Source organism: Pyrenophora tritici-repentis, chromosome 5 (assembly GCF_003171515.1).
Source record: "Pyrenophora tritici-repentis strain M4 chromosome 5, whole genome shotgun sequence".
NCBI classification, from domain to species: Eukaryota; Fungi; Ascomycota; class Dothideomycetes; order Pleosporales; family Pleosporaceae; genus Pyrenophora; species Pyrenophora tritici-repentis.
The window spans coordinates 2,891,609-2,916,080 of NC_089394.1; the positions used below are offsets into that span (position 1 = coordinate 2,891,609).

Genomic DNA, 24,472 nt, shown 5'->3' on the forward strand with positions numbered 1-24,472 from the left:
GCAGGAGCAGGAGCAGGAGCAGGAGCAGCAGTACACCCAGGCCCTGAAACCGGGGTCGCAGACGCAGGACCATACTGCAACGGGTTGCAACCCGGCAGCGCATCAAGCACACTAGTAGCATCGTTATCACGGGGACTAGCAGCCGAGCAGCTAGCCCAGTCCTTATTGTCGTCCTTGTTTACGTTTGCGGAACCAAAGCATTGCTCCATTTGTTCCTGGCCGCAGCCACAACCACATTTGCAGCCGTCGTTTTCGCTAATTGCTTTTTCGAGGACGCCTGTGGCCCAGCCGTTCATCTACATGGGGGTGTTAGTTGGGGTGATGGAGACGTGGGGGTAAAGGATGATTAGACGGAGAACTTACAAAGTCAGCGTGAAATCCGTAACCGGTAGGGTCGCCGTTGGAAAGAACCCAAGGAGCCTCGTTGGGACCGAACTTGAACGAGGAAACATCCCACCAGTACTCAATGAAGAGGGTGGGGAAGCGGGCAGCACGGTGAGTAGTAGGGCAATTTTCAATGCCGATGCCAGCGTTACCGTTGGGATACGCCATGTGTGCATTGGGGTTCTTGGGGTCCATTGACTGGCCGTTCCAGCACGAGGGGTATGTGACTTCGGACGCGAAGCCGTACTTGCAGGTGCTGAAGCCCTTGGGGAAACCGTTTGCGAATATGGGGTTGGAGGAACCGTCGGGTTCGTGGCAGCCCCAGCGGACACCAGCGGGGTTCTCGCTGTCGGCGCGCCTGTTGGGTTGGCCGGCGATCATGTTGAAGCCTGGGGGGTAGGCAGTGACGTTTGCCCAGTTGTTGCCGTCGCCGTACTTGTAGTAGATCTTGGTGGACATCTCAGGTACACGGTAGAAGCTGGATCCGTTGGTGTAGTACAGAGTAGGGCGCCAGTAGAGGGACTTGTCTGTTTTGACGCGTGCTGTGGTGCAAGTAGAGTCTTGGGTGGTTGCAAAGTCCATGGACTTGGATAGTCCGTTTCCTCCGTCAAAGGAGTGTAGATGGGGGCTCTCAGTGCCGGGGAACAGACCTGGGTCGAGGCGCTGGTAGCTCATTGCGCTGTCTGCACGGTTGTAGAAACTGAAGTAATTGCCGACACATTGGGCAGAAGCAGTGGCGGCGAAGCCAACCGCAAGAGAAACGATATCGAAACGCATGATGAGCTCAGTAGTGAATCTTTCGATATTTGGCTAGGCAAAGGTTTGAGTCGTAAGACAGCGAAAAGAGTGGGCTGTGTTTTGAGAGTGTGTGTAAAAGAAAGGATAGAGTCACAGACTCTAGAGTGAGGACTCTTGATGATCAAAGGAGTGTATGAAGAGTGTGAAAAAGAACGAAAAGCAAAGGAGGGGTAATCCTGTACCGAAAGGCAAAAAAGAGCTCGATACACCAAAAAGCCGTTGCAAACGACGGGGGGAGAAGGTGGGATTATTATATACTACAATCCCGGCTCGTATAACCCACTTTGGGATGCAGCCTTAGGGCCAAGTTCCCGCCGCGGACTGGAACTGAGGCGTCATCCACCACCCCCCCATGACGAGATTAGCAGAAAAGGTTCTGACGGCTGTGCCTAGAATACGCTGCATGTGCGTAGTTGTTTCCGAGTGGGGATCTGAGCCAGGGGAGCCGCGCGCTGTTCAAAGACGGCGCGGGCGCCAGGGGCATGAGTGGGGAGTCGGATAAGAGAGACATCAGAGTCATTTGTGGCGGCGAGGTACATACGCCAAAGACAGGAATCCTATACTACAATCGTTACGCCGTCTTCTCTGGTTGAAACAAACCGGTATGCACGAACGTCGGGCATGGGCGCGCGCGCATGTACGTTTGTTTCCATATAGCCTGACAGGACACTTGACGTATTGATAAACAGCAGACGTCGTGCCGTTCCTGACAAGAAAGTTGGCGGCGCCTAGCGGCACGATCGTCGCACGCGAGGCCCGCAGTGGCTGATCTTCAAACGTCGCTGATTCCCCCTGCCTAAGATTACTTCCCACGCTGCATGCTGATTTGATGCAAATGTTTGTTTTTAAGCCTTCCAGCCGGGGGGTTTCTTGATTACGGACAAATGCCCTGATAACATGCTGCCATTTTCACTCTTCCCCATCGAGGAGGAGGCTAGTGGTGGGCCTTACTATCCTTTGCCGCCCTCGCCTCGTCAGAGTCAGGGCAAAGCGCACATGGCAAAGGGATTACCCAGCTAAGCGGGAAACGAGATCTTCGCAAGGGCTGCTAGGTTACCATGGTGGATAATTGATCAAGGGTTGTAAGTTGGTGCGTTCGAGACTTGTCTATCTGTTCTCGGTATACCCTCACTCTCGGGTACCGATCCCACATCCACGTACATAAACGAACGTCACAAACCCTTATGATTGCAGATTGCAAGTTTCGCTATCCGAGGTGTCATTGCTGCAGGTACGGGCGCACACACTATGCATAGCCGCCAAATCACAGCCCATGATACCAGTACCGAACCTGTGCCGACCTGCAAGCCCAATGTCTAGTTTAGACACCATCGGAAACTGAGACGCGCCGGCCCCTCCATCAAAGTTGCGAGCAGTGATTCGCTTCCTTGCAGCCTGCCCAACCTAACAAGCCATTATCAGTATTTTCCGCCTGGTACGGGAGGAAGCGGCCACCACTCAACAGCTCTGCAGTACCGTAAATTAGCAGCGCGGAGCCGAAGTGTGGAGCATATTCTATGTGCCTGGTAGCACAGCACATCGGTTGAGAAGCGGAGGGATAAAGTAAAGAAAAAAAAAACGGGCTTGCTTGTTGTAGGCGAAGACGGCTCGTATCGATAGGGAAATTATCACTAGACCCCGCTTTTTATGAAACTATACAGAAAGGGCGCTGGGCGAGTGAAGGAACACATGGTCTGGACCACGCCAATCCATCAGAAAACCACGTTGCGGCTGTCATGTGGAGTGGCATGTATGTTGCTGTCGTCATGGTCGGGTCGGTGTTGATAGCGGTAATTACGAAGAAGCAATTGTAAGGTACCTCGCGCTTCTCTGTGGTGTCACAACCAGGTCACTGGGTAGCGGTAGATGGTATGTTTTGTTCCGAATCCACTTAATGGTTTCTTTCTTGTCCATCTAACATTGGCCCGAACCGTCCGGTAGAAGCGAGCGGCAACGGGCCGCGGAGAATCAGACAAAGTTTGAGCGGAGCAAGAAGGTGTGGTGTCTGGACGTTTTTTTTTACTTGCAATGCTTGTGCAATTTCAGCATTTGGCCACTCACGCCAGAGGCTGTCTGTACGGCAGCTATGCCGATCCCGTGTACACGGACATCAAATCCTCATGTATAGATTTGGGCGCCTGGTATCAAGATGCACAATGACATGCTCGTTCAAGCCTTGCCGCTCAACACCTTCTCAACAGCTCCCCATCGGTCGATACTCCTCTTGACTAAACTCGCCATCACCTCCTTCCCCACTACACCCCCGCCACTCTTCTCCACTCGCCGAATAACCAAATCCTTTGTTCCCTTCTTTCCACCATCACAGTCTACCACCACAGTCACAATTTCTCTGCATACACCCTCCTCAAACGCATCAGGGTCGCTGAGCACCCAATCAACCTCCTCGTCTTCCTCTTCTCTCCTACCCTCAAACACGGCGTATGTGCTGGGTATAGGTAGACCCCGTAGTGCAAGACGGCGTGCTTCCTTGGGATCATCTGAACATAGTATGCCCTCGTACTCTTCGTCAAAGTAGGCGTGCGGAAGAAGTGTGTCGCGGAGAGCAGCTAGAATAGATATCCAAGCCGCGTCGAACGCATTGCCGTCGATGCTGATGAAGAAGACATCCAAGTATAGAACCCAATAGCCCTTCAACTGTGTCTCCGCTTCTGTATCGGGATCCTCTGGGTTCGTAGACGGCTTATGTAGGATGCGAAGATTCGACGCACGGAGCAGACGTGTTGAATGTAACAGTGACCGTATGCGTGTTATGAGTGTTTGGGCGTATGTAGAGGGTGCGTTGCCGGGAATGTGCGAGGGTGTGCTTCCTGTCGATAGCTCGACATTGGGCACTAATAACCGCAATCCTTCTATTTCTTCGCCATCATTCTCGTCCTGTTCAGAATCCTGACCTGCAGTCTGCCCAGGGTACTCGTACGTGCCTGGTATATCCGCCTCTTTCAAGATTTCCGTTCGTACACCGCAAACCACGCTCGTATTTCCCAGGCGCACTACTGCACTGCCATTGCAATGTGTCAAACTTCCGGTGTTAATACCTGGAGTACGGTACTCGTTTGATGTGCGGCCATTCGCGCGTACTGGCTTCTTCTTCTCAGCGGAGAGGTGCGCTTGGAGGAATGGGTGAGGAGAGACAGCGGCGAAGATTGGGCGGGGAAATGTGAGCGCTGGTGATGGTTGAGTCGCCGTCGACATGGCAAATAAGTCGTATAGTCGTCAAATGTAGTTGTTGGGCGCGCGAGCTGGTTTGCAGGTTCAATGTTGATGCTGGGAAATTTTGGAGCTCAGGGCTATGACGCGCTAAGCTTGAGCTTATTTGGGTGGGGCATGGAGATCAGTTGGTGCGCACCGAAAGGCCGACCACATACATACACAAATTCGTGGGGAGCAAGTTTCCCAATTCTCAATCAGATCAATTCTAAATCACATATTAAGCTATATAAGAAATACGCGCTGTGCAAAAGGGTATTCCATCCGCGCGACAAATGCAACACTACGTCTACTCGACGATTGTTCACGACCCTTGAATCTGCAAGACCACTCTCCAACAACCCATACAAGACTTGCACTTTAACCAGAACTCAATCCAGCCTGACCAGTAGCTTGGATAGGCTTCCATTTGCCTTCCTTTTTGAACTGATCACCCCTCAATGTCGGTTCTGCGATCTGGCTAATCATGTAATCCCGTCCCTACACATAACATTAGTTTGGTTCACAGCAAATGTGGAGCGAATCTGCTTACCTTGATCATCCAGACCATCTGACTGGGAACCCTGAATCCACCAAATGCACCAACACCCTTCTGTGTTCCAATCGGGCAGATCTGCTGCTCCTTCAGGTTCGCCGTGTAGTGGCGGTCGCCCTTGTGCGGCTCTCCCGTAAGATGAGCTAGAAGATCGTTCTTGAGGTTTGTCATGGCCGCAGGTATAGCATCCGACATATCCATCACACCCCCCCTAGTGTAGGAGCCTACGTCGCCAACTACGTAGACGCGGGGACCGGCAGATTCGTGTTCGACGCGGAGAGTCTTCTCATTGCAAGCAACGCGGTTGCGGGTATCGAGCCACTCTTTTGGCAGAAAGCTGGTGTTGGGTCGAGAGCCGGTCGCGTCGATGTAGATGTCTGCTTCGATGGTCTCGCCGTTGGCAAGCTCGACCATGGTCTTTGCGCCTTCTTCATCGCTCCTAGATGATGTTACGACCCTTGTGTTGTAAGTGACACTGCATCCGAGTCGCTTGAGATACTGCTCGGCAGTCTGACCAATGGCTGGGCGAAGAAGAGGCAAAAGCTTCTTGTCGCCACAGACCAGTGTAACCTTCGCTTTTGGGTCCTTGGGTGCTGATGCCATGAAGCCTGGCCTACCGTTCAGGATCTCAGCGACCTCTCCTGCTGTCTCAACACCAACGGGGCCGCCTCCGCCAATAACCACAGTTTTCGCATGCTTGAGACCCTCTTGGAAGGCAATGTGGACTCTCTCGAGTGCCTCGCGATCGGTGCTCTGGGTGAATAGAGGGCTTGGTGTCGTAAATCCAGTCGCAATCACAAGTGCAGCGTAGGGGATCGATTGCTGCTCGCCCGAAGTAGTTTCGACCGACACTGCCTGACCAGCCGTATCCACGTGTGTCGCGGTTCCCTGTATGAACTTGAACTTTGGAAAGGCATAGGTAAACGCTGGTTCGATGGGGTAGAACGTCTTCTCCGCGGGCATCATTTGCTTCGAGACGCTCTCTCTGGGCGCAGCGATGCGCCACCAGAAATCCTTGGACGGGTTGACGAGTGTGACATTGTATGTAACGTCCTCCTTCTTTGGCAGCTGCGGGAGGACATGCTTGAGGACGTAGTGGGCAGCGCTGATGCCTGCGAAGGATCCGCCGAGGATCAGGATATTTTCGGTGCTCATCTTGGACGTCGCTGAAAGAATACGAAAGGGGTATTAACAACTGAACACGAACTGAGCGGTAATATGCGACTTGGAATAAAAAGAAACTATCTAGGGGACGTGTTGGTATTAAAGTTCAGACGCGACTCAAGCCTCAGGCAGGACGTCGCAGGTGGGGAGCCGCCTAAAGGCAGGTCCTGGCTAAATCGAGTATTTGAAACGTTCGTTATGGCAAGCGCTTGAAAGCCCTTGTGTGTAGCCATGATGAAGTCCTTTTCGGCCTTTCAGCCAGGCGTCTTGTTATGCTTTTTGCTATGAAACACATCCCTGGTCCATGTTTGGAGGTGCACCAAAACGAAGCTAGGATCGGATGCTAGCCTCTTCGCATCTAGACGTCATGTTGCGACGTGCCCGGACTCCCCTGTTGCCGATCTGTCATTGGCGATATCACAGAAGGCTAGGTATTGACGAGGCTGTCTCCAAAGTCAGCAAAACTGTCCACTATTTCCGTACCCGTGTGCAATTTCCCTGGCAGAAATATTGCAACTATTGCCCCAAACCTACGAAGGTACTGCAATCTACAGGTCCAGTAGGGCTTCTGAGTTGCTAGTGATACTCGGCCTGAGACACTGAATGCAAACCCACTCGCCCGTTGAGCCCTAGTCACCGGATGGAACATTCACATTTGCATGCCCTTTCCACTTGCATTTGACGAAACGATAACAATGGGAGCATGCTGGAAGATTTTCATTCATATCTTTTCCCAGATAACGCCGGCCCGGTATCTGCATGCAAGACCCACTGCAACTCATGATCATGATGATCATTGCATCCATGAAGACCCTCATAACAATATATATGCGGAAGGTAGTCACTGCACATGACGTCCTCCTTGGCTCTACCCGGTCTTTCTAGGCTACTATCTGTGTAGCTTCTTACTCGACCTCAGCCTTGGACTCGAAGTTCTCGCCGGCGACGAGCTCGGGGATGTCATCATCGTCCTCGTCGTCATCGTCCTTCTTCTCGCCGTCCTCACCCTTCTCCTTCTGCATGCTCTGGTAGGATTCGGCGAGTTTGCGCAGCGACGCGAGCGAGTCGGGGCCGAGCTGGTTGAGGATGCCGGGAACGAGCTCTGTGAGCTCCTTGTCCTCACCGTGTCCGTAGATGGCGAAGGTGTTGGCGGGTACTGATGCGTGAACTATAGTGATGCGATTGTTAGTCGATGTTGAGGTGGAGTTGGGATACCGCTGGAGTTCAGGGCCACTCCGCCTTGACCATGTCTCCAGCGTCGCAAGGTACTATTATGTGGGGTGACGTACCCTTGGGTGCCGAGAAGTGAATGACGTTGCCGTCGGTCTTGAACATGTTGACCTCCTCAATGGCTTGGATGGGCTGGACATTGAGCTTCTTCAACGCCGTCTGGAGCTTCTTGTCGTCGGTGCCGGCGCTCTTGTGGACCTTCTTGACCTTTCGGCGAGGAGTTCCCTTGCCGCTATTTAACCAATTAGCCTCGAATGTTCCATGTCGACAATGCCCCTCCCGCTTGCTTCTTTGGCTATTGCCCGTTGTGGTGGTTGCTTCGCAAATTCGACATAATGGTGCGGGGCTGTCAAAATAGAGGACGAGAGGATTGCTTACCCTGCACACAACAATGTTAGCAACTATTGATTCACTCAGACAACACGGTGAGAAGCTACTGGAAGCGATTCCAGCAGCAACTATGTGTACATACCAATGCGCACCGACGCCTGCATACGCGCCAACTTTGCTTGATCCATATTTGTGGTGTTGTGGGAGGTGGATGACTACTGCGGAGCTGCGGAGGATCAAGTCAGCCGTCTTCTCTTGACGTTTTTCTCGTAGAGTCCAGTATTTTGGCTTGCACGGGCAGCGGAGTTAATACGCACATGAAATCGGGATCGTGGCCGAGTCTTGGAGTGTCGTGTTGCTGCTGAAGTTGTTGCGGGCATCGGCGAAACTCTACGGAAGCGCCGATTGTGTGCTTTGCTCGCTTGTTGAAAGCTCCAGACAAATCCCCGCAACGTCAGAGGGGTCGGAGTTCCAGCGTAAGAATTCGTAGTGCACAACATGCTCTTTACTTTACAATTCACCATGACGATACCCGAAACTTCAAGCCATTGCAGTGATTGTTCTCCTGTTGTCTTGTTCATTCATATTGACCAAGTTTGGGCAGTAAGGAGCCATGCGCATAGAAACCCGTATGACAAGCACAAGTTTGAAAACAACCAAGACCAGATCCTGGGCTTTCACTTGGATTAAAATATATTTCGCTCTGAACTGAAACTCGCTACACAGAAAATATAACCTAGGAAGAAGTCGCTGAAGTCGGTATCAACGCAACACGACCCGACTCGGCAAGAGATGCACTTAGAGCATTGCCATTGCGACCACACCAGCAGCACCCAACACCCATGAGACGACCTTTACTTGTCCCGCTGCACCAGTTGCACCGGTGGGCTGAGCCGATCTGGGAGAGCTTGGCGAGGAATCGGTCGATGTTCCGTTGGGGTTGCCAGGGATGTTCTCTTGGGTGACCTTGATGCCTGTGTTGTTTTGGCAGTTGGTGGAGAAGTCGCTCTGCGAGAGTTTGTTGTTGACCAAGATGACGTCGGCGCACTGTGATTTCATTGTTAGCGTTTTGTTCTTTGTAAGTGGATGACATGGCTTACCTGGTACAGACCACCTGAACCCTCGTCTGAGTTGCTCACAACCTGGATCGAGGCCTTGGTGCCGTCGGCAACCTTTAATCCTGCTGGAACGGCAATGGGGTTCATGCAGAACTTTCCAAGACCATCGACTGTGAGCTGGGGCTTGGCGACTATACTGAAGCCGGTTCCTGGGTTGTCACCAATAGCCATGTAGACGGCGATGTTGGTCTGTGGGTGGCCCAACTGAATTTGAACGGGTCCACCGCTGATGGAGAAATTGGTACGCTGCGTCTGGACGTCATCGAAGCCTCCGCAGGGGAAGTTGCCCTCATTGTCATCGTCGAAACCACGCGCTATTGGGTATATGAGCTCGAAGTGGGCGAAGGCAAAGGGAAGGAAAGAGAGCGCAAGGAGGGAGTTGGAAAGCATCTTGACGGTAGAGATGTATGTGTAGGTATCGACAATGTTGTAGGTTAAAACAAGAGAGCGTTGGGTTTTAATAAAAGCGTTTGGAAGGGAAAAAGGCTCAATCACTACTATCAAACAAACTTTGGGCGCGTCCTACGTATTTATTGTAGCTCAGGGACAGGCGCGAACCCCCGCAACCCCGTACATTCCTTTCTCAGTAAGCTCGCGTGGATCGCGTAGAGCAGGAGATGACCACGATCAGGCCTGGGGCGCTCAGACACGACCAAGCGTCTTCCAGATAGGAGGTGGTGAGCACCATACTGCAGCAACGGCGGCACTGGCTAGCAATCCGCCGTGATGTGATATGAGCAGATTCGAGAGATGAGCAAGTTTATTACCAAAGCCGTCGTCGGGTGCTTGCAGGTGCACTAGCGCAGCGACAGGGGTCATGCATTACACTTTGACGCCACGCCGAGACCAGACCTTCGCGTCGCAGTAGACTGGACAAAAAACATGGGAATCATTTCCCATGGACCGTGAACCGGTGTCGTGGGGTTGGAGGCTGATGATCACGGGAACAAAAGCTTCATTTCACCGATTTGCGATACGTGTGGGGCTACCATGTGGTGATGCGCAACTGCTCACAAAAATGGGATTTGATATGAATATGAATATTAGAATAGGTAAGCACTAGGACTGAAAGTGTGGCGGCGTGCGGAGATTTACACATGATTGCGAGCCTCACAATCCCTCAATGCATCGTGGCCTGGTTGAATCTGCCAAAGGCCACCTCGCCGATGAATGTGCCAGCCAAAACTGACATGAAATATCCAATGTTGTATGTCATGACAGCCAACATGCTGCGATATAGTTAGTACCCGTAGGATTACGAACTTGGGTGCTTCCAAACTTACAGGAGATATCCAACGCCTGCTGCGATCATCACCAAGACTGCCCGCGGCAGATCAGTGCCAAATCTCCAGGGCTGGATGTGAGACACTGGAGCCGAGACAATCCGTACGTTCTCTTGTATGCCGTTTGTCGTGAGTATGCCGGTAGTTGAGCTCGCATCGCTGTCGCCGATCGCTTTCTCGCCTGCAACGGTGATGTATCGTCGCTTCACAGCGGTTTGTACTGCCTTGGCTTCGAGGAGGGTCTTGGCTGTGAAGATGGCGCGAAGTGCAACGGCGAGGAAGATGAGGAAGATGCATGTTCCGGCATATTGGCCGGCGTTTGCTGGAGTCCATGCTTTGGACCATAAGGAGGTGGTGCTGGACTGGAAGAAGGCCATTGCCATGCCTCCTGCTCCCATATCCATTCCGTCCATACCGTTCATGCCGTCCATGCCGCTCATGTCCATAGAGTCGTGATCAGCGCCGTGAGCAACCATGATTGCCAAGTTGAGATGTTGGAGTAGTAAGTGAAATAGGTGGAAGGTTCGTGTCGAGTATGCTTCGCGGAAGCTGGTGATTTATAAACGAGGGACTACGAGCTACCGAGAATTATGTTACGAGTTCCAGACTGATGATTTGGTACTGGGGATGACGACGGCTTAAAGGTTGCTTGAGTACGCGGCGGGGTCACAGTTTCGTGGATCAGGTGATGCAGGCCTCAGGATGGCAACGTATTGGCATTAAGGCATGAGCTTGAAGGCGCAGATTATTTGTTTCTGTGTAGATGGTTGAGCGCGAATGCGTACGATTCTGTGACAGCTGCGACAATCAAGCGAAGATTAGGGCTGGGCTGAGGCATGCAGTGTCTGGGGGTTTGAGCACAATTCTTGGCTACGCCTTCCGGCCTACCCACGAGGATGAGAATACGGGAGCCACACCCCTGACATGGCCTAGCATGGCCAGTGTGAGTGTGAGTGTGAAGTTGGGGAGAGCCGGTGTGCTCCGCGTTAGTGGCGGGCCTTTGAGCATGAGCCGGGGAGCGACTTTGAGCATAATTAACCGCTTCCGGCTAGAAGGCGATACACCATCTTCGGAAAGACGCCACAGCAACAGGGTCTCGACCGCTCAAGTGGTGCACATCCTACCTGCGTCTGAGCGACCATACTTCACCGATATGCAGCAGCATATGGCCTACCACTGCCGCTGTGGCTGGCGAACTCGCTGCCCTTATTCACTGTCGCACTTCATCCACCCTTTTGTTTGTGCCGCTGCCAAATTATTGTTAATCTCTCAACACCCTTCACCAACACCCCGTAAGCCCGTACTGCTCACTCAGCACGACGATCGTTTTTCGATATGCAATTTCGGTGCACCACCATGCGATAAGACGCCGCGTACCCTGTCCGAATTTGACGTGTTCAGGAGAGATTCTGAAGACTGGCGCAAGAGACCAACTGCAGCTGACACAGCCTGAGGCTGCAAACCTCCACCAACGTTAGACACCATGGACCGTCGCATGTCCATGGGCCACATGCACATGGGCTCTGGCCCCGCCCTTAAAGAGTGGCCCAAATTCTACTATGCAGTAGTAGCAAGTGCTGTCGCCATCGCGACCCTGGTCAACCTCTACAACTACCTGCTGTACCGACAAAGACTGTCTGCAGCAAGACGAGTTTCGCGGACACCGGCAAAGCCGAGAACGTGGTTTGCTCTCGGAAACGCGACGATTTATGCCTTAGCACGCGAGGCATCCAACTATTCCCTACGCATACCGCTGAAGCGTCGGATGTTCACGTTGCCGACTGTTGGTAAATCGTCCTTGGTCTTGGCAAACATTGTTGTTCTCATCGTCCTATGTTATCATGGTCTAGATCTGAAGAGTCAGTTCACCCGCGAGAGTGTTGGGTACCGATGTGGTGTCATTACGATTGCACAAATTCCCCTCGTCTTCCTTCTTGCCGGCAAGAACAACATCATCGGATGGCTGAGCGGCGTCAGCTACGAGCGTTTGAACTGGCTGCATCGATGGTGCGCTAGGTGTATGCTCCTCACGGCGACTATGCACATGGGATGGTTCTTCAGTGCATGGGCGCCGTACAACTACATCGGCTACCAACTCAAAAACAACAGGATTGCTTGGAAGGGCCTCGCCGCATGGTGCACCCTGGTATGGATTGTTTTCAGTTCCATGACGCCCATTCGAGGGCTGAGCTACGAGTTTTTTGTTGTACAACACATTGTCTCATTCGCAGTATTCCTTGCATTTGTCCATCTCCATACCCCGGCCGAGATGAACGGCTACATCTGGGCACCCGTTGCGATTTTCTTTTTCGATCGTGTCATCCGGGGTCTGCGACTGCTATACATAAACATATCACTCCTTCATTCCAAGAAGCAAAGCCAGGCCAAGGGTCTTTTGACATGCAAGGCGGAATTCACACTACTTCCACACAACACCACCAAGATCGTTGTCCGAAATCCTCCCATCAGCTGGACTCCTGGCCAGCATGTGTACCTGACCTGCCACTCGATCGCAGCTTTGCAAAGCCATCCGTTCACCGTGGCATCCATTCCAGAGGATGGAAAGATGGAATTCTACATCAAGGCTGAGAAGGGTGGTACCAAACGGTTTCTCAACTATGCTGAGAAGTCCAGCGGCCTCATCGAAGCAGCGAACAAGACGAGATCGGTACTCATCGAAGGCCCATATGGATGCATCCGTCCTCTTCGCCAATTTGATAGTGTCGTCCTACTAGCAGGCAGCACTGGCGGCACCTTTACCGTACCCCTCCTCCGCGACCTTATCCAAGGCTGGCGAGAAAATTCCCGAATCGATACCACAAATAGCGGATCAATCTTCAAAGCCCCCATCGGAGCAGTCACCCGCCACATCCGCTTCGTATGGGTCGTCAAAAGCAGAGGCCAACTCAGCTGGTTCTCGGAGCAACTGTCCTCCATCTACACCGAATACCAAGCCCTAAATTCCGAGCTGCGAGACATCAAACTCGAAATGACCGTCTACGTCACGTGCGATGAATCCTTCACCGAAGAGCAAAAGTCCCTCTTATCCGGCGTGACAGCGCCCCGGCCTCGCCAACAAGTCAACCACGGCATCGTACAATACCGTCCGCGCCCAATCTCTACTCTAGACGGAGAAAACGCCGACATCAAACCAAAGCTAGAAAAACAAGAAATTGAACTCGCCTCCCTAGACGACATCGACCCACCAAACCCTTGCACCTGCTACAACACCATCGACGAAACCGCCCCTTCCAACGGAAAAACACCCTGCTGCTGCTCCCCCGCCATCGCTACAGCCTCTTCCTCCTCATCAACACAAACACCTACACACTCCCGCGACCCCTCCTCTGCTAAATCAACCCTCCAAGACGCACCCCTTCACCCGGCCATCGCGCTCTACGCCGGCCGCCCCCAAACCCGGGACATCGTACGCCGCTCGCTCGAACAGGCGCTGGGCGAGAGTGCAGTAGTGGTATGTGGGCCGCGGGGACTGCTGGCGGATGTAAAGCATGATGTTGTGTACTTGAGTGATGAGAGGGCTGTGCATAAGGGGACGGGGGCGCAAGGGATTTATTTCCATGCAGAGGGATTTGGGTGGTGAGAAGTATGAGGGTTGGTCGTGTGTGGTGGGGGGAAGAAGAGAAGTGGGACGTCGGGCCTCTTTGAGTTCCTTTTTTCTCCATTGTTGTTTATATGATTAGATGGATAACTATATACCTAGTACCTATACCTACCTACATTATTATCTCACTATCTGTAACATATCCTACCCCTCTGATATCCTCTTTTGTTCACCTTTTCCCTTTTTCTTTTTCTGGTTCAAATTCTGTTGATCATCGGCATCGACATCGCAACTAACTAGCGTCGAGATCGAAATCGAAATCGGAATCAGCATCGAGATTGCATGTGTCATATCCGTCATTTGTTGAAATCACAACAACAACAACAACAAACAACAAGTTTTGTCCACTTATGGAGATCCCTAGGCAGGGGATACCCTTCTATACGCGTTGAGCTTTGTTGTTATTGTTTTATTGTTTTTGTTAGTGAGTTAAAAGTCAACAATAATAAAATCAAAGTCTGTGGTCTAATCTATCTCAGTGTAATCGTTGTAGTTGTAATCCTTCCTTAGTCGCTCGTCTGTGGAGTAAACTTTGGTGGTTTGGTGGATGTGCAGTAATGTCAATCCACGCGTGCCGGGACGCACGGTGTAACGGGACGCATTCTTTTCCGGACCCTCGGATTGCCCCCAGTGTTCTTGTCCTAGCAAAGCTCCATTTTATACTTACTTAGTGTGTGATGGGCTAGAGCCTAGTTAGTGAATCCTCGATGATATCTCGGTCCGAACGACGCTTAGACCATCCGCACAGTTCATAGGCAGAAGGTTATTCTAAGCCGCTCTCCGAATAACCTTTAGCACGAGATAGCTTGTAGTTCTCTTCCCCATCGAATATAACTCCAGTATACCTGTGCGATTGCTCCCTGAGCGTAGCCCCTTACATAGCGTACGTGTTAGTGTTGCTTCTAGAAAGGCCTACGAGGCAGTCTCTTATCTTATTACCAAGTGCGTTGCGGAGGTAGGATATGTTTGCATTATTATCCTATCCTTCTACGTTAGCGTTAGCAATCTCTTTTTTAAAGCGAGGGTAGAAAGATATAAAGGTCTCATCTTCTTATTAGCGTATAGAGTCTAGGTTCTAGATTACTTTCTACTTACAGTTGCGTTCTCTATAGAGGAGTTTAAGGTGCTTAAGAAGTTAATAAGGGTTTAGTAAGTTTTATCTAAGCTACATCTCGTAGAACGTTATAACATTCGTCTTTGCTACTCCTTTAAGGCGCATAATGATGTAGCGTAGCTAAGCCCTAAGGCTTTTAATAGCTAGGGTATCTTCTTTAATTTTACCTTCTATCTCTAGCTTCTATCCTCGCTATTGTAATTTGTTACCACCAAACGTAGGAGGGTGAGGTAAGCTTAGACGTGGCTTTAGGGTGGTGTAGATAGGTAAGTCTGTAAGGGGCTACGCTCAGGGAGCAATCGCACAGGTATACTGGAGTTATATTCGATGGGGAAGAGAACTACAAGCTATCTCGTGCTAAAGGTTATTCGGAGAGCGGCTTAGAATAACCTTCTGCCTATGAACTGTGCGGATGGTCTAAGCGTCGTTCGGACCGAGATATCATCGAGGATTCACTAACTAGGCTCTAGCCCATCACACACTAAGTAAGTATAAAATGGAGCTTTGCTAGGACAAGAACACTGGGGGCAATCCGAGGGTCCGGAAAAGAATGCGTCCCGTTACACCGTGCGTCCCGGCACGCGTGGATTGACATTACAGTACCACGGTACCACATTACCAAGCCCTTACCATACCATTGCACTTCAAACGTCACCAGACTAGCAAACAATCTCGGGTTTTGAATCATAACATACGCATTCATCTCAAGAAAAGGGTTACTAACAGAGAGAAAGAGAGAGAAAAAATGATCGTAGTAGTAGTAGTACACCACGGCGTACCCCCTAAGTCCACACAAGCCCACACACAAGCTTACAACCCAACCCGACCCAACCCAGCACCTGAATTAACGGTATAAAACGCCCCTTATCCAAAAGAAGACTCGTCCGCAAAACACCAGCCAAGAAAAAGAAACCCAAGATATCTCGCAAAAAAGAAGATGCTAGCATCCAGTGTTTGTGGGAGGAAGAAAAAATTGATAAACAAAGGGAAGAGATTTTGTGGGGGTAGTGGAATGTGGGACAACAGCGACTCGCTCGCTCGCTCGGTCGCTGTTCCCCTTTGTCTCTTTCTCTCTCTTTCTCATCCAACGCATGAACAACACCCCTCTCTCTACCCATTTCCGTTTCCATTTCTCTCCATTTGCATAATCGTATCCTTCCTGTATAAAGAGACCCTTTCCGTGTTCATGTCAACGCCGTTCGTAGTATAATCGTAATCGTTCCGGAGTACTAACGCACCGCCCTTCCTATCGGACCATGCGTTTGCTGCGGACAATAAAAGGGGATGGCATTTCCGGCTCCGTCTCTGGGTCCCAGACAGCTGGTGGGCTGATGCCACCGGCGCGTTGCTTGGCGGGACTACGGCGAGTTCCAAAGCCAAAGTTCTTCTTTGCGACACCTTCGTCTTCGCTCATGGTGTGGACGGGGATGCCACGCGCTTGCTGGAGCTCGACAAGTGTGCGGCCCTGGACTCCGCCATTGTTGCGCATCGCCTGTACACGGAACGCCTCGTTGCCCTTCTTGGATGGGAGACCAGCGAATGGTGCGGATTTGGCTGCGGCACCTGTCTTGCGTGGCGATGATGTGACGTTTTCCGCGGACTTGGCCTTTTGTCGGGATGGAGAAGCGGCGACGATGGGTACGGCGGAAACAGGGCGGGGCTTAGTAGTCCTAGGACCAAGGAGATTGGGCGTGCTTCCAAGACGGGCATTGGCCTTCAATAGTGGTGCTTGAGCATTCGCGAGTACCTTGAATGGGTCATCACTCATAGAACGACCGCCAGACGCACTGCGTGCTCGTGTTGGGGAGGGTAGCACAGGGAGATCGTCGTCGTCGTCATCGAAATCAGCGTTCCATTCAGATGCCGTTGGTGACGGAGGAACATCGGCGTCCCATTTTCGTGCATTCTCCTTGGCGGCAGCAAAAATGTTCTGTTTGGGTTGATGGTTGCGACGAGGCGAAAGTGATAGGCCCTTGAGGGATGGCGGTGCTGGGGATGGCTCGGCCATTTGTACGTCCATGGGCGAGTCTGGAACTTGCATTGTAGAAGGCTGGGTGTACATTGTGCGTGCGCGAACAAGAGGGCCGCGAGACGGTCGCTTGGCCTTTTGCTTGGGTGCGATTGTGACCTCTTCCGTGTTGTCATCCAGGGAAAGCGACGAGAGATCCGTTCCGCTTGCAAATTCTGAGTCGGTGTTGAGCGTGCTCTGTGACCCATGCGCAACGGGGGCTTCATTATCGGCCGGGAACAAAGCAGCGGGTTCTGTGGCCGACATGACTGGTGTGTTGGATCGAGGCGCGAGCTTTGGCGATGTGCTCAGCCGGGCAGGATACATCTTGAGGGCCCTCTCCACCCTTCGGTTGACCTCGCCTTCAAAAGTGGCCTGGAGATGCGCCAACTCTTTCTGAACCCGCAGGTCCGTTTGCAGCTTTACTTGCCGCTCAATTTCCAATTGTGCCTTTACTTCCCATTCACGGCGAAGTTGGTCGTCGAGCTCCTTGCGTATCCGCGAGATGGCCTCACTGGCCTCCCTCTCACGCTTCGCCGTAAGCATCCTCTGTTCTTTCAGGTCCTGGCCCAATTTTACAACCTCTTGTTCCTTCCTCATGAGTTTTACGATGGGCAGGTTGAGAAGCGCAGCCGTGTCTGGTCGATGATCCGGGGTCGTGTTCAGACAGCTGGCAATCACCTTTCGCAGTTCAGCCGAGTAGCAAGACGGTATGTCGGGGTAGCGTCCCAACTTGATCTTGGAGATCAATTCGAAATGGGTCTTCGCATTAAAGGGTGGGGACTTGGTGCACATTTCGTATATAATGCACCCCAATGCCCAAATGTCGGAGTGGGGTCCATATTGTTCGGCCTTGCAGATCTCGGGAGACATGTAAAATGGTGTTCCTACGTAGGTTGATGCGAAGTCGTGGGATTGGAGAATCTTGGAAAGACCAAAGTCGCCAAGCTTGACAGAGTTATCGTCACCAAGGAAGACTGATACTGTTAGCAGGGCACTTTGGCTATCCAGGATACATGGCTACTCACTGTTCTCAGGCTTCAGATCGCGGTGAAGGATCATGGGTTTTCGCGGGTCACGAGCAGGCTTCGCGTTGCCTACGAGTCCCATTACATTGCGGCCGGCCGCGGGCGGGTCTTCGCCATAGTGGCAGCGGTACAGAGCGCTGACGATCTGGCTGAAGATGCTCCATACAAATTCCTCATCGCACATTTGGTTTTTATTCTTGAGGTCGCGGATGACACGGCCGAGGTCGCCGTTGCCGCAGTATTCCATGTAGAGGTGGAGGTCTTGGGATGCCTTGATATGGTCGCGTTCGAAGTAGGCGACGATATTGGGGTGTCGCAGCTCTTTCAGGATAGACAGTTCGGCCTGCAATTGTTCGCGCTCTTTCTGGGACATTTTGAGGTAGCTGATCTCTTTCCGGCAGAGAATCTAAATGGCGGTCAGCGGCTTGTATGCGCAAACTTGTCGGCGTCACATACGTAGCCATCAGACTTGCGTTTGACCTTGCGAATGACACCAAAGGAGCCATGCCCTGTATCCTGTCAGCGTATGCAAAGTGTTTCCTGGGGGACGGAGCGTACCAATCTTCTCGAGCACATCGTACTTGTCTTCTTCAGGCATGATTAAAGTATTGCTATTTCCTAAAAGACATGCAACAATGGGAAGTAAAGAAAAGGGTAACCAGCTGCTTGTTAGTCGTGATCGTGGTAGTGACGGATGTATGTAATGCACAATGGGTGAGATGGCAGCTAAGTTGTCCCGTGTTTGGCGCTGTTTACGCTAAGGGTCGTCAACCCAGCAACGAGATGCATGAAGCTCGTGTTTGGCCCTTGGCAGGGATCCACAAAGAACACCGTCCTTATCGATACCAAGGGCCGTGTCCGATCCTCGCCGCCCGCCGCCACTCGTCATAGTCAAGACGGGATGCATTTTAGACGATAACCTGTATCTTTGCCACTAGCATGGACGTCAAGAAAAAGTACGAGATTGAGGCTGCCCTTGCGACCGAGGCCCAGGCCATCTCCGCCGGCCAGCTCAAGGAAGAGAATCCGCTCGATGTGAGCGAGGATTTCAGCCTGTTTTGCGAAGCATGTCGGCGTGGAGATCTCAAGGTGTGCCAGGAGATGATCTCGACGGGTGTAAACATCAATGCCAGGGATAAGTTTGATTATACCCCACTGATCCTGGTAAGCCCTGCGCCGCTACCAAGATTCAATCACAACATATTGACCGTCCAAGGCTAGTCTATGCGGTCACTACGAAGTCATTCGCTTGCTGCTCGAGAACGGGGCATTGTGCGAGCGAGATACCTTCCAGGGCGAGCGATGTCTCTACAATGCCCTCAACGACCGAATACGGAACCTCCTGCTATCCTACGACTACGCCAAATCGTCGAATCCGCTGCAGCCGCTGGCGGCACACATCACATCACTGCTCACGCGCACTGAGCCCAAGACGACAGATATCACTATCGAGGCATACGGCCAGGAGTTTCACTTGCACAAGTTCCTCCTCGCCGCGCGGTCGCCATACTTTGCGAAGAAGCTCGATGCCGCACCGAACACAACGGTATGGAAACTACCGGATACCATACCCGCCGAGTCGCTGGGCGTAGCACTGCAATATCTATACTTTCAGGAAGTTTCGATACGGAGAGCGCTATTTGGGCTAAGCGATGAGCACGAGCTGGTAGTGCTCAACGGCATTGATAAGATAGGCAAGCAGCTGGAAATGGAACGCCTCTTCGAAGATATCACTGAAGTTTCAGACCGCCGGTTGTTGCGACAACGACGAGCCGACGAACTAGAGCGCGGTCGAGACCAACTAGAAAGCTGGTTCAAGAACAACGTCCTTCGACATAAACGCGTTGTTGACACGGCCAAAGTAGACAACATACAGTGGGATCGGCAAAACTCGATATTCGCCGACATACTACTACGGGCAGATGACGATGAGGATCATCAAGGGCCCAATGACACAGACCGGTCACCAGCCCCGGCAGAGAAGTCCACACCACCAGTGCGGAATGCACCAGGTCCTCTCCTGGGCATACCAGTTGGCGCGGGTAGAACCCGCTCACGCTCGCCGTCGCGACAACGCACACCGCGCAAGTCGACTATATTCCCTGCGCATCGCGCCATGCTACTACGCTCGGAATACTTCTTGACAATGTTCAGCTCGCAATTCAAAGAAGCGCAAGATACACCACATCTACAAATCGTAACCATTGACTGCTCTCCAGCGGTTCTGGAGACCATACTAACATTCATGTACACGGAGCGTGCAGACTTCGGTCTTGACATTGCCATTGACGTACTTTTTGCGGCAGACCAGCTCTTCATTGAGAAGTTGAAGCAACGTGCAGCCATCATCATCTCCGCCCTGGGTAACGGTGCAACTTCCGCGGTCGAGTCGGATAACCCACGTGGCGCTACCGATGCAGATGAGCCTGTTGACATCTACGAGGTCATTCGAGCCGGTTGGGATACGCGGGTGCAGCGACTGGAAGAATTCGCTGCCCGATACATTGCGTATCGCTTAGAGAATTATATTGATCAGCCCGAGTTTGCAGAACTAGTTCAGGAGTCTGCGAATCGCGTCAAGGCTCGTCAAGAGACTGATACTGTTGAACTAGTCGACGATATCCGCTATTACCTCTCTGAACGCTTCAGGCTTCGCTTTGAGGATAGTGGATTAGACGAAATGATGGACGAAAATGCGGCGATCAAGGCCACTGCCGAGGAGGATTTAGCAGAGGCAATGGGCGACGTCGCGTTGGAAGACGGTAGACCGGAGAAGCCGACGCAAGAAGAAAACTTCATCCCGATAGAACAGCACATTGCTGCTGGTGTCATTAGAAACTTAGACGGCGAAGAGGTTGGTGACGAATTTGCGCAGGACGCTATGAACTATCAAATCTTGCTGGGAAAGATTGATACATTGCTAGAGAGGCTAAACCTAGACGCTTAGAAGATAGCCTAGACTTTTTTTTGCATCTAAACTCATCCGACGCCATACGCATCAAAAGTCAGTGTTTTGGAACTGAAAAATCCTTGAAGTAGTGCTTGCCGTTCGGAAATAATGCTTGCCGATATAGCAATCGCATTGTTGTGGTGACATCACCAGGGTGGGGTAGCTTCATCGAGCAGCTTCCCCACCAAACGGCCATTGACAGCTGGACGGCTTCTGCCATAGCTTATAATGCGCGCCATTTCTCGATCAACTTCACTTTTTCAAACTCCAACTTATCGAATCTTATCCCGGAATCTCCAACGGTCTCCAATTGCTGCATCAAGACTTGTCCCCACTTACCACAGAGCAAGCACGCGTCAACAAGCCCCGCTCGCACTCCGACAACAAATCGCAAACATGTCCACCGAATCTACACAGTCAAAGGCATGCTGCAACACTCCTGCTGTTGTCGCCAAGGGTTACCAGCCAAAGGGTGACTACATTGAAGTCGACGGCCTGAAGACGTGTATGTGCTTTGGTGTAACTACTCCTCTGCTGCAACTAACACCACTCCAGACACAACTGGTCCTAAAGATGCAAAGCAGGGAATACTTGTAGTTTATGATATCTTTGGTTACTTCAACCAGACATTGCAGGGTGCCGATATCCTCGCCTACACTGATGACCAAAAGTATCAAGTCTTCATGCCCGACTTCTTCGAGGGCGAACCAGCAGACATCTCCTGGATGCCGCCGGACACCAAGGAAAAGGAGCAAAAGATGGGCGAATTCTTCAAGACGAAAGCTGCACCACCAAAGACTCTACCCAGGATCCCAAAGATTGTCGATGAATTGAGCCAGAAGAACGGCATTGAGAAGTGGGCCATCATCGGCTTCTGCTGGGGCGGCAAGGTAAGATTCAATATTTGAGAAACCTGGATCTCTCTGACAATATCTAGATTGTCAACCTTTCCTCAATGGAGGGCACCAAATTCAAGGTTGCAGCTGCTTGTCACCCAGCCATGGTCGCCGGCGACGACGCTCCCGGCATCACCATCCCCTACATCATGCTCCCATCTGGCGATGAGAGCAAAGATGACGTCAAGAAGTGGCAGGACGGTATCAAGGTCCCTCACGTTGTGGAATGGTTCCCAGACCAAATCCACGGTTGGATGGCAGCCCGCAGCGACCTTGAGCAGGAGAAAGTCAAGAGCGCTTACGAAAAGGGATACAAGATGGTCTTGGACTTTTTCAAGAAGCACATGTGAGTTTATGCGGGGATGACGAGGGTTACTAGATAAGACGCTGAGTTTGCTAGGGGTGATGGAGCAAAACTTTAATTTAGTGTGTATATAAGAAAGAATGCGAAGAAACAAAGTTTAAATATGCTACATGCCAAGCTTGAAAAACATGTCGTGTCGTGGTCCGCGTCTTGGAAAGTAAGCTGTATACGTACCCAGCATACGTACGTTAGACGCCCCTCACAGACGATCAATCTCACCTCCGCTGCCTCAAATTCAAACATTTTCTTTTTCGCCAAGGAATACGTGGCGCGCGCCGATTATATCGCATCTATAAATAAACAAATTTTCAAAGAAAATGATGGAACATGTTCGTCAATCTGGCATTGTTGCAAGTTAATCCCCGCGAACCAGATGCCCTCGCTTCGCCGGCATCTGCCTTCTCCATAGTCGGCAGCGAAGCGAGCACAGCCACATCGACAGGACTGGGACACACTTTTGCTGCCAGCTGCCGCTTGCTGTTTGCTGTTGGTTGACCCACTTGGGATGGGTGTGTGACGGATCTTTTCTTTTTTAGGGTTGGTTTGGGAAGAGCGGTTTGTAATGTACGTATGGTAATGTTTGTAATTTAATCTTCTACGATACCTATTCCAAAATACAGTTAAAAAGACCGTTAAATCTCGAGTTATATAGAAATGTAGTATATAATTAAAGGCGTATGTGGGTATTATAGAGTCGTGCCTATGCACCATCAGTCCGATTTTTTTCTTGTCCTCGACATCGCAAAACTCATCGTCGCCGCCGCATGGCCTCCCGCATTCTTATCAGTCCGTTTGACTGATAACATGCACTTCTGTAGTATTAGTCCTCGTGGACGTCTTCTTAAACGCAATCAGGTCAGGCCTCCCAACATCAGTCCAATCCGCCACGGCAAATTCATACAAGCCGTTGTTCAGGAATAGCGGCGTTTCTGCACGCAAGATGAAATCCTTGTACTTTGATGCGCCTGATAGCACGTGTACTTCGGCGCATCGACTCCTGGTCCCGCTCTTCTTGACGGCTACTATATCTGGGCGTCCGTCTCCGTTTCAGTCAGTGACGAGGAAGTCAAAGTCGGCATTTGCTGTATCCAGGTTAATTTCGGCGTGGAGGATGATGGACTGGAAGTTATCGTTGCCGCGCAGGACGTAGACTTCAGGCGGGTTTGATTCTTTGTTGATGGCAAACAAGTCGGACTGCTCGCCAGTGGCCCATTTTCCCATGCCGAATGTCCACGTGTTATCCGTCTGTTCAAGTTTCTTACCAGTCTGCAGCAGGATATGTTGGAAATTTGAAGCTCCAGAGAGTATGTAGACTTCAGTACTGTTTGTGGTCGTGTGGGATTTCTTGATGACGACAAGATCTAGTGTGTCGTCACCATTCCAGTCTGTGAGAGTGAAATCCAATTGTTTGGTCCAGCTGAGCAAGGGCGTAAAGTCTGTTGTTGCGATTCGGAGAAGGAAGATTTGGCAATTTCCAGCTCCATGAACGACGTTGACTTCGATATTCTCATCGCGGGTACCCGTCTCGCTTACCGCGATTAAGTCTGGCGGCCCTTCTTTACTTGAGTCACCCATGACGAGACTGAATTGGTTGCCTGCCTCTTGCAGCATTGTGCCGATCTGCAAGACGAACTTGAAGTGGTTACGTTTGAGGACAATTTCTTCTAGTCTGTGGCCTCGGCCATTTCCTTGGAGTCTCCTTATCTTTCTGCGTAGTCGATCGACAGCCTTTTCCTTGCCTTCTCCGTATAGAAGTGTCATTTCAATGTCGAAAATGCCCATTATAGAGTAGGCCATATCCTCGCCTCGTTTTGTCTCGCGTCCCTGTACCCAACGCATACGTTCGTCAATACTGAATTGCGACAAAGTTCTTTCCTGGAGCTGGAGAGCTTCAGTAGGTATGCGAGTGATTTTGGCGATTTCCTGCGCACGGGATGATTTGCTCCCAAGCCATTTGCCGTCTGCAGAATAGAATTCGACGCATTTCGGAGCAATGAGCTCTTGGAGTGTCCATTCTCTTTTAAACCATCTGCTCGCTCGGCTGAGCTGTCAACCGACACATCAGTCAGGTATACATAACATTTCGTCGAGTCCCGGTACCATTTGAACATGCTGATGATCGCCTCCTGAAGCTCTGTGCTGCTGTCTTTGTTGATACAACAAGTATCAATCCAAAAGTAGTACAGCTTGTGAAGTGCAGCTTGCTCTGCACAGAATTGAAGTTTTCTATAGCCAATCTTGGTTGTCCCTGTTCCTTTAGTTATGTCATCGAAGGTGACTTCGTCCTTGTCTTCTCCCCAGGTGTGTGACAGGATCGCATACTCTGGCATCTCATCAAAACACTCGACACGCTATAAGGTGCCATCGCTTTTCCGCTGCAAAAGATGCATTAGTGCTGTAGTCGCAGCAAAGGTAGTCTG

At 51.4% G+C, this 24,472-nt stretch overlaps 11 protein-coding genes across 11 annotated transcripts; 3 read left to right on the top strand and 8 right to left on the bottom strand.

Annotated features, from left to right (window-relative positions):
* Positions 1–309: 309 nt before the first annotated feature.
* On the bottom strand, positions 310–1,161 carry PtrM4_110890 (uncharacterized protein; the record flags this gene model as incomplete). The annotated part of the gene is made up of 1 exon (XM_001935681.2): positions 310–1,161. One exon carries the CDS (start codon positions 1,159–1,161, stop codon positions 310–312), a length of 852 nt encoding a protein of 283 aa, XP_001935716.2.
* Positions 1,162–3,351: 2,190 nt separating this feature from the next.
* Positions 3,352–4,395, bottom strand: PtrM4_110900 (RNase PH-related exoribonuclease; the record flags this gene model as incomplete). The annotated part of the gene is made up of 1 exon (XM_001935680.1): positions 3,352–4,395. The coding sequence occupies one exon, from the start codon at positions 4,393–4,395 to the stop codon at positions 3,352–3,354; it is 1,044 nt and encodes a 347-aa protein (XP_001935715.1).
* A 375-nt stretch (positions 4,396–4,770) lies between these two features.
* PtrM4_110910 (uncharacterized protein) lies at positions 4,771–6,100 on the bottom strand (the record flags this gene model as incomplete). The annotated part of the gene is made up of 2 exons (XM_001935679.2): positions 4,771–4,890; positions 4,943–6,100. 2 exons carry the CDS (start codon positions 6,098–6,100, stop codon positions 4,771–4,773), a joined length of 1,278 nt encoding a protein of 425 aa, XP_001935714.1.
* Positions 6,101–6,990: 890 nt separating this feature from the next.
* Positions 6,991–7,857, bottom strand: PtrM4_110920 (uncharacterized protein; the record flags this gene model as incomplete). Its single annotated transcript, XM_066107908.1, has 4 exons — positions 6,991–6,998; positions 7,116–7,277; positions 7,399–7,571; positions 7,808–7,857. The coding sequence occupies 4 exons, from the start codon at positions 7,855–7,857 to the stop codon at positions 6,991–6,993; spliced, it is 393 nt and encodes a 130-aa protein (XP_065962357.1).
* Positions 7,858–8,467: 610 nt separating this feature from the next.
* Positions 8,468–9,177, bottom strand: PtrM4_110930 (Herpes-BLLF1 domain containing protein; the record flags this gene model as incomplete). The annotated part of the gene is made up of 2 exons (XM_001935677.2): positions 8,468–8,716; positions 8,770–9,177. 2 exons carry the CDS (start codon positions 9,175–9,177, stop codon positions 8,468–8,470), a joined length of 657 nt encoding a protein of 218 aa, XP_001935712.1.
* Positions 9,178–9,907: 730 nt separating this feature from the next.
* Positions 9,908–10,546, bottom strand: PtrM4_110940 (low affinity copper transporter; the record flags this gene model as incomplete). Its single annotated transcript, XM_001935676.2, has 2 exons — positions 9,908–10,016; positions 10,071–10,546. The coding sequence occupies 2 exons, from the start codon at positions 10,544–10,546 to the stop codon at positions 9,908–9,910; spliced, it is 585 nt and encodes a 194-aa protein (XP_001935711.1).
* Positions 10,547–11,553: 1,007 nt separating this feature from the next.
* On the top strand, positions 11,554–15,291 carry PtrM4_110950 (ferric reductase; the record flags this gene model as incomplete). Its single annotated transcript, XM_001935675.2, has 2 exons — positions 11,554–13,542; positions 15,277–15,291. The coding sequence occupies 2 exons, from the start codon at positions 11,554–11,556 to the stop codon at positions 15,289–15,291; spliced, it is 2,004 nt and encodes a 667-aa protein (XP_001935710.2).
* Positions 15,292–16,052: 761 nt separating this feature from the next.
* Positions 16,053–18,440, bottom strand: PtrM4_110960 (SPS1, Serine-threonine protein kinase; the record flags this gene model as incomplete). The annotated part of the gene is made up of 4 exons (XM_001935674.1): positions 16,053–17,791; positions 17,843–18,248; positions 18,299–18,351; positions 18,401–18,440. 4 exons carry the CDS (start codon positions 18,438–18,440, stop codon positions 16,053–16,055), a joined length of 2,238 nt encoding a protein of 745 aa, XP_001935709.1.
* A 341-nt stretch (positions 18,441–18,781) lies between these two features.
* On the top strand, positions 18,782–20,789 carry PtrM4_110970 (ankyrin repeat and BTB-POZ domain-containing protein 1; the record flags this gene model as incomplete). The annotated part of the gene is made up of 2 exons (XM_001935673.1): positions 18,782–19,006; positions 19,059–20,789. 2 exons carry the CDS (start codon positions 18,782–18,784, stop codon positions 20,787–20,789), a joined length of 1,956 nt encoding a protein of 651 aa, XP_001935708.1.
* Positions 20,790–21,188: 399 nt separating this feature from the next.
* PtrM4_110980 (Dienelactone hydrolase) lies at positions 21,189–22,038 on the top strand (the record flags this gene model as incomplete). Its single annotated transcript, XM_001935672.2, has 3 exons — positions 21,189–21,297; positions 21,348–21,682; positions 21,730–22,038. The coding sequence occupies 3 exons, from the start codon at positions 21,189–21,191 to the stop codon at positions 22,036–22,038; spliced, it is 753 nt and encodes a 250-aa protein (XP_001935707.2).
* A 1,061-nt stretch (positions 22,039–23,099) lies between these two features.
* Positions 23,100–24,382, bottom strand: PtrM4_110990 (HET domain containing protein; the record flags this gene model as incomplete). Its single annotated transcript, XM_066107909.1, has 2 exons — positions 23,100–24,093; positions 24,153–24,382. 2 exons carry the CDS (start codon positions 24,380–24,382, stop codon positions 23,100–23,102), a joined length of 1,224 nt encoding a protein of 407 aa, XP_065962358.1.
* Positions 24,383–24,472: the final 90 nt, after the last annotated feature.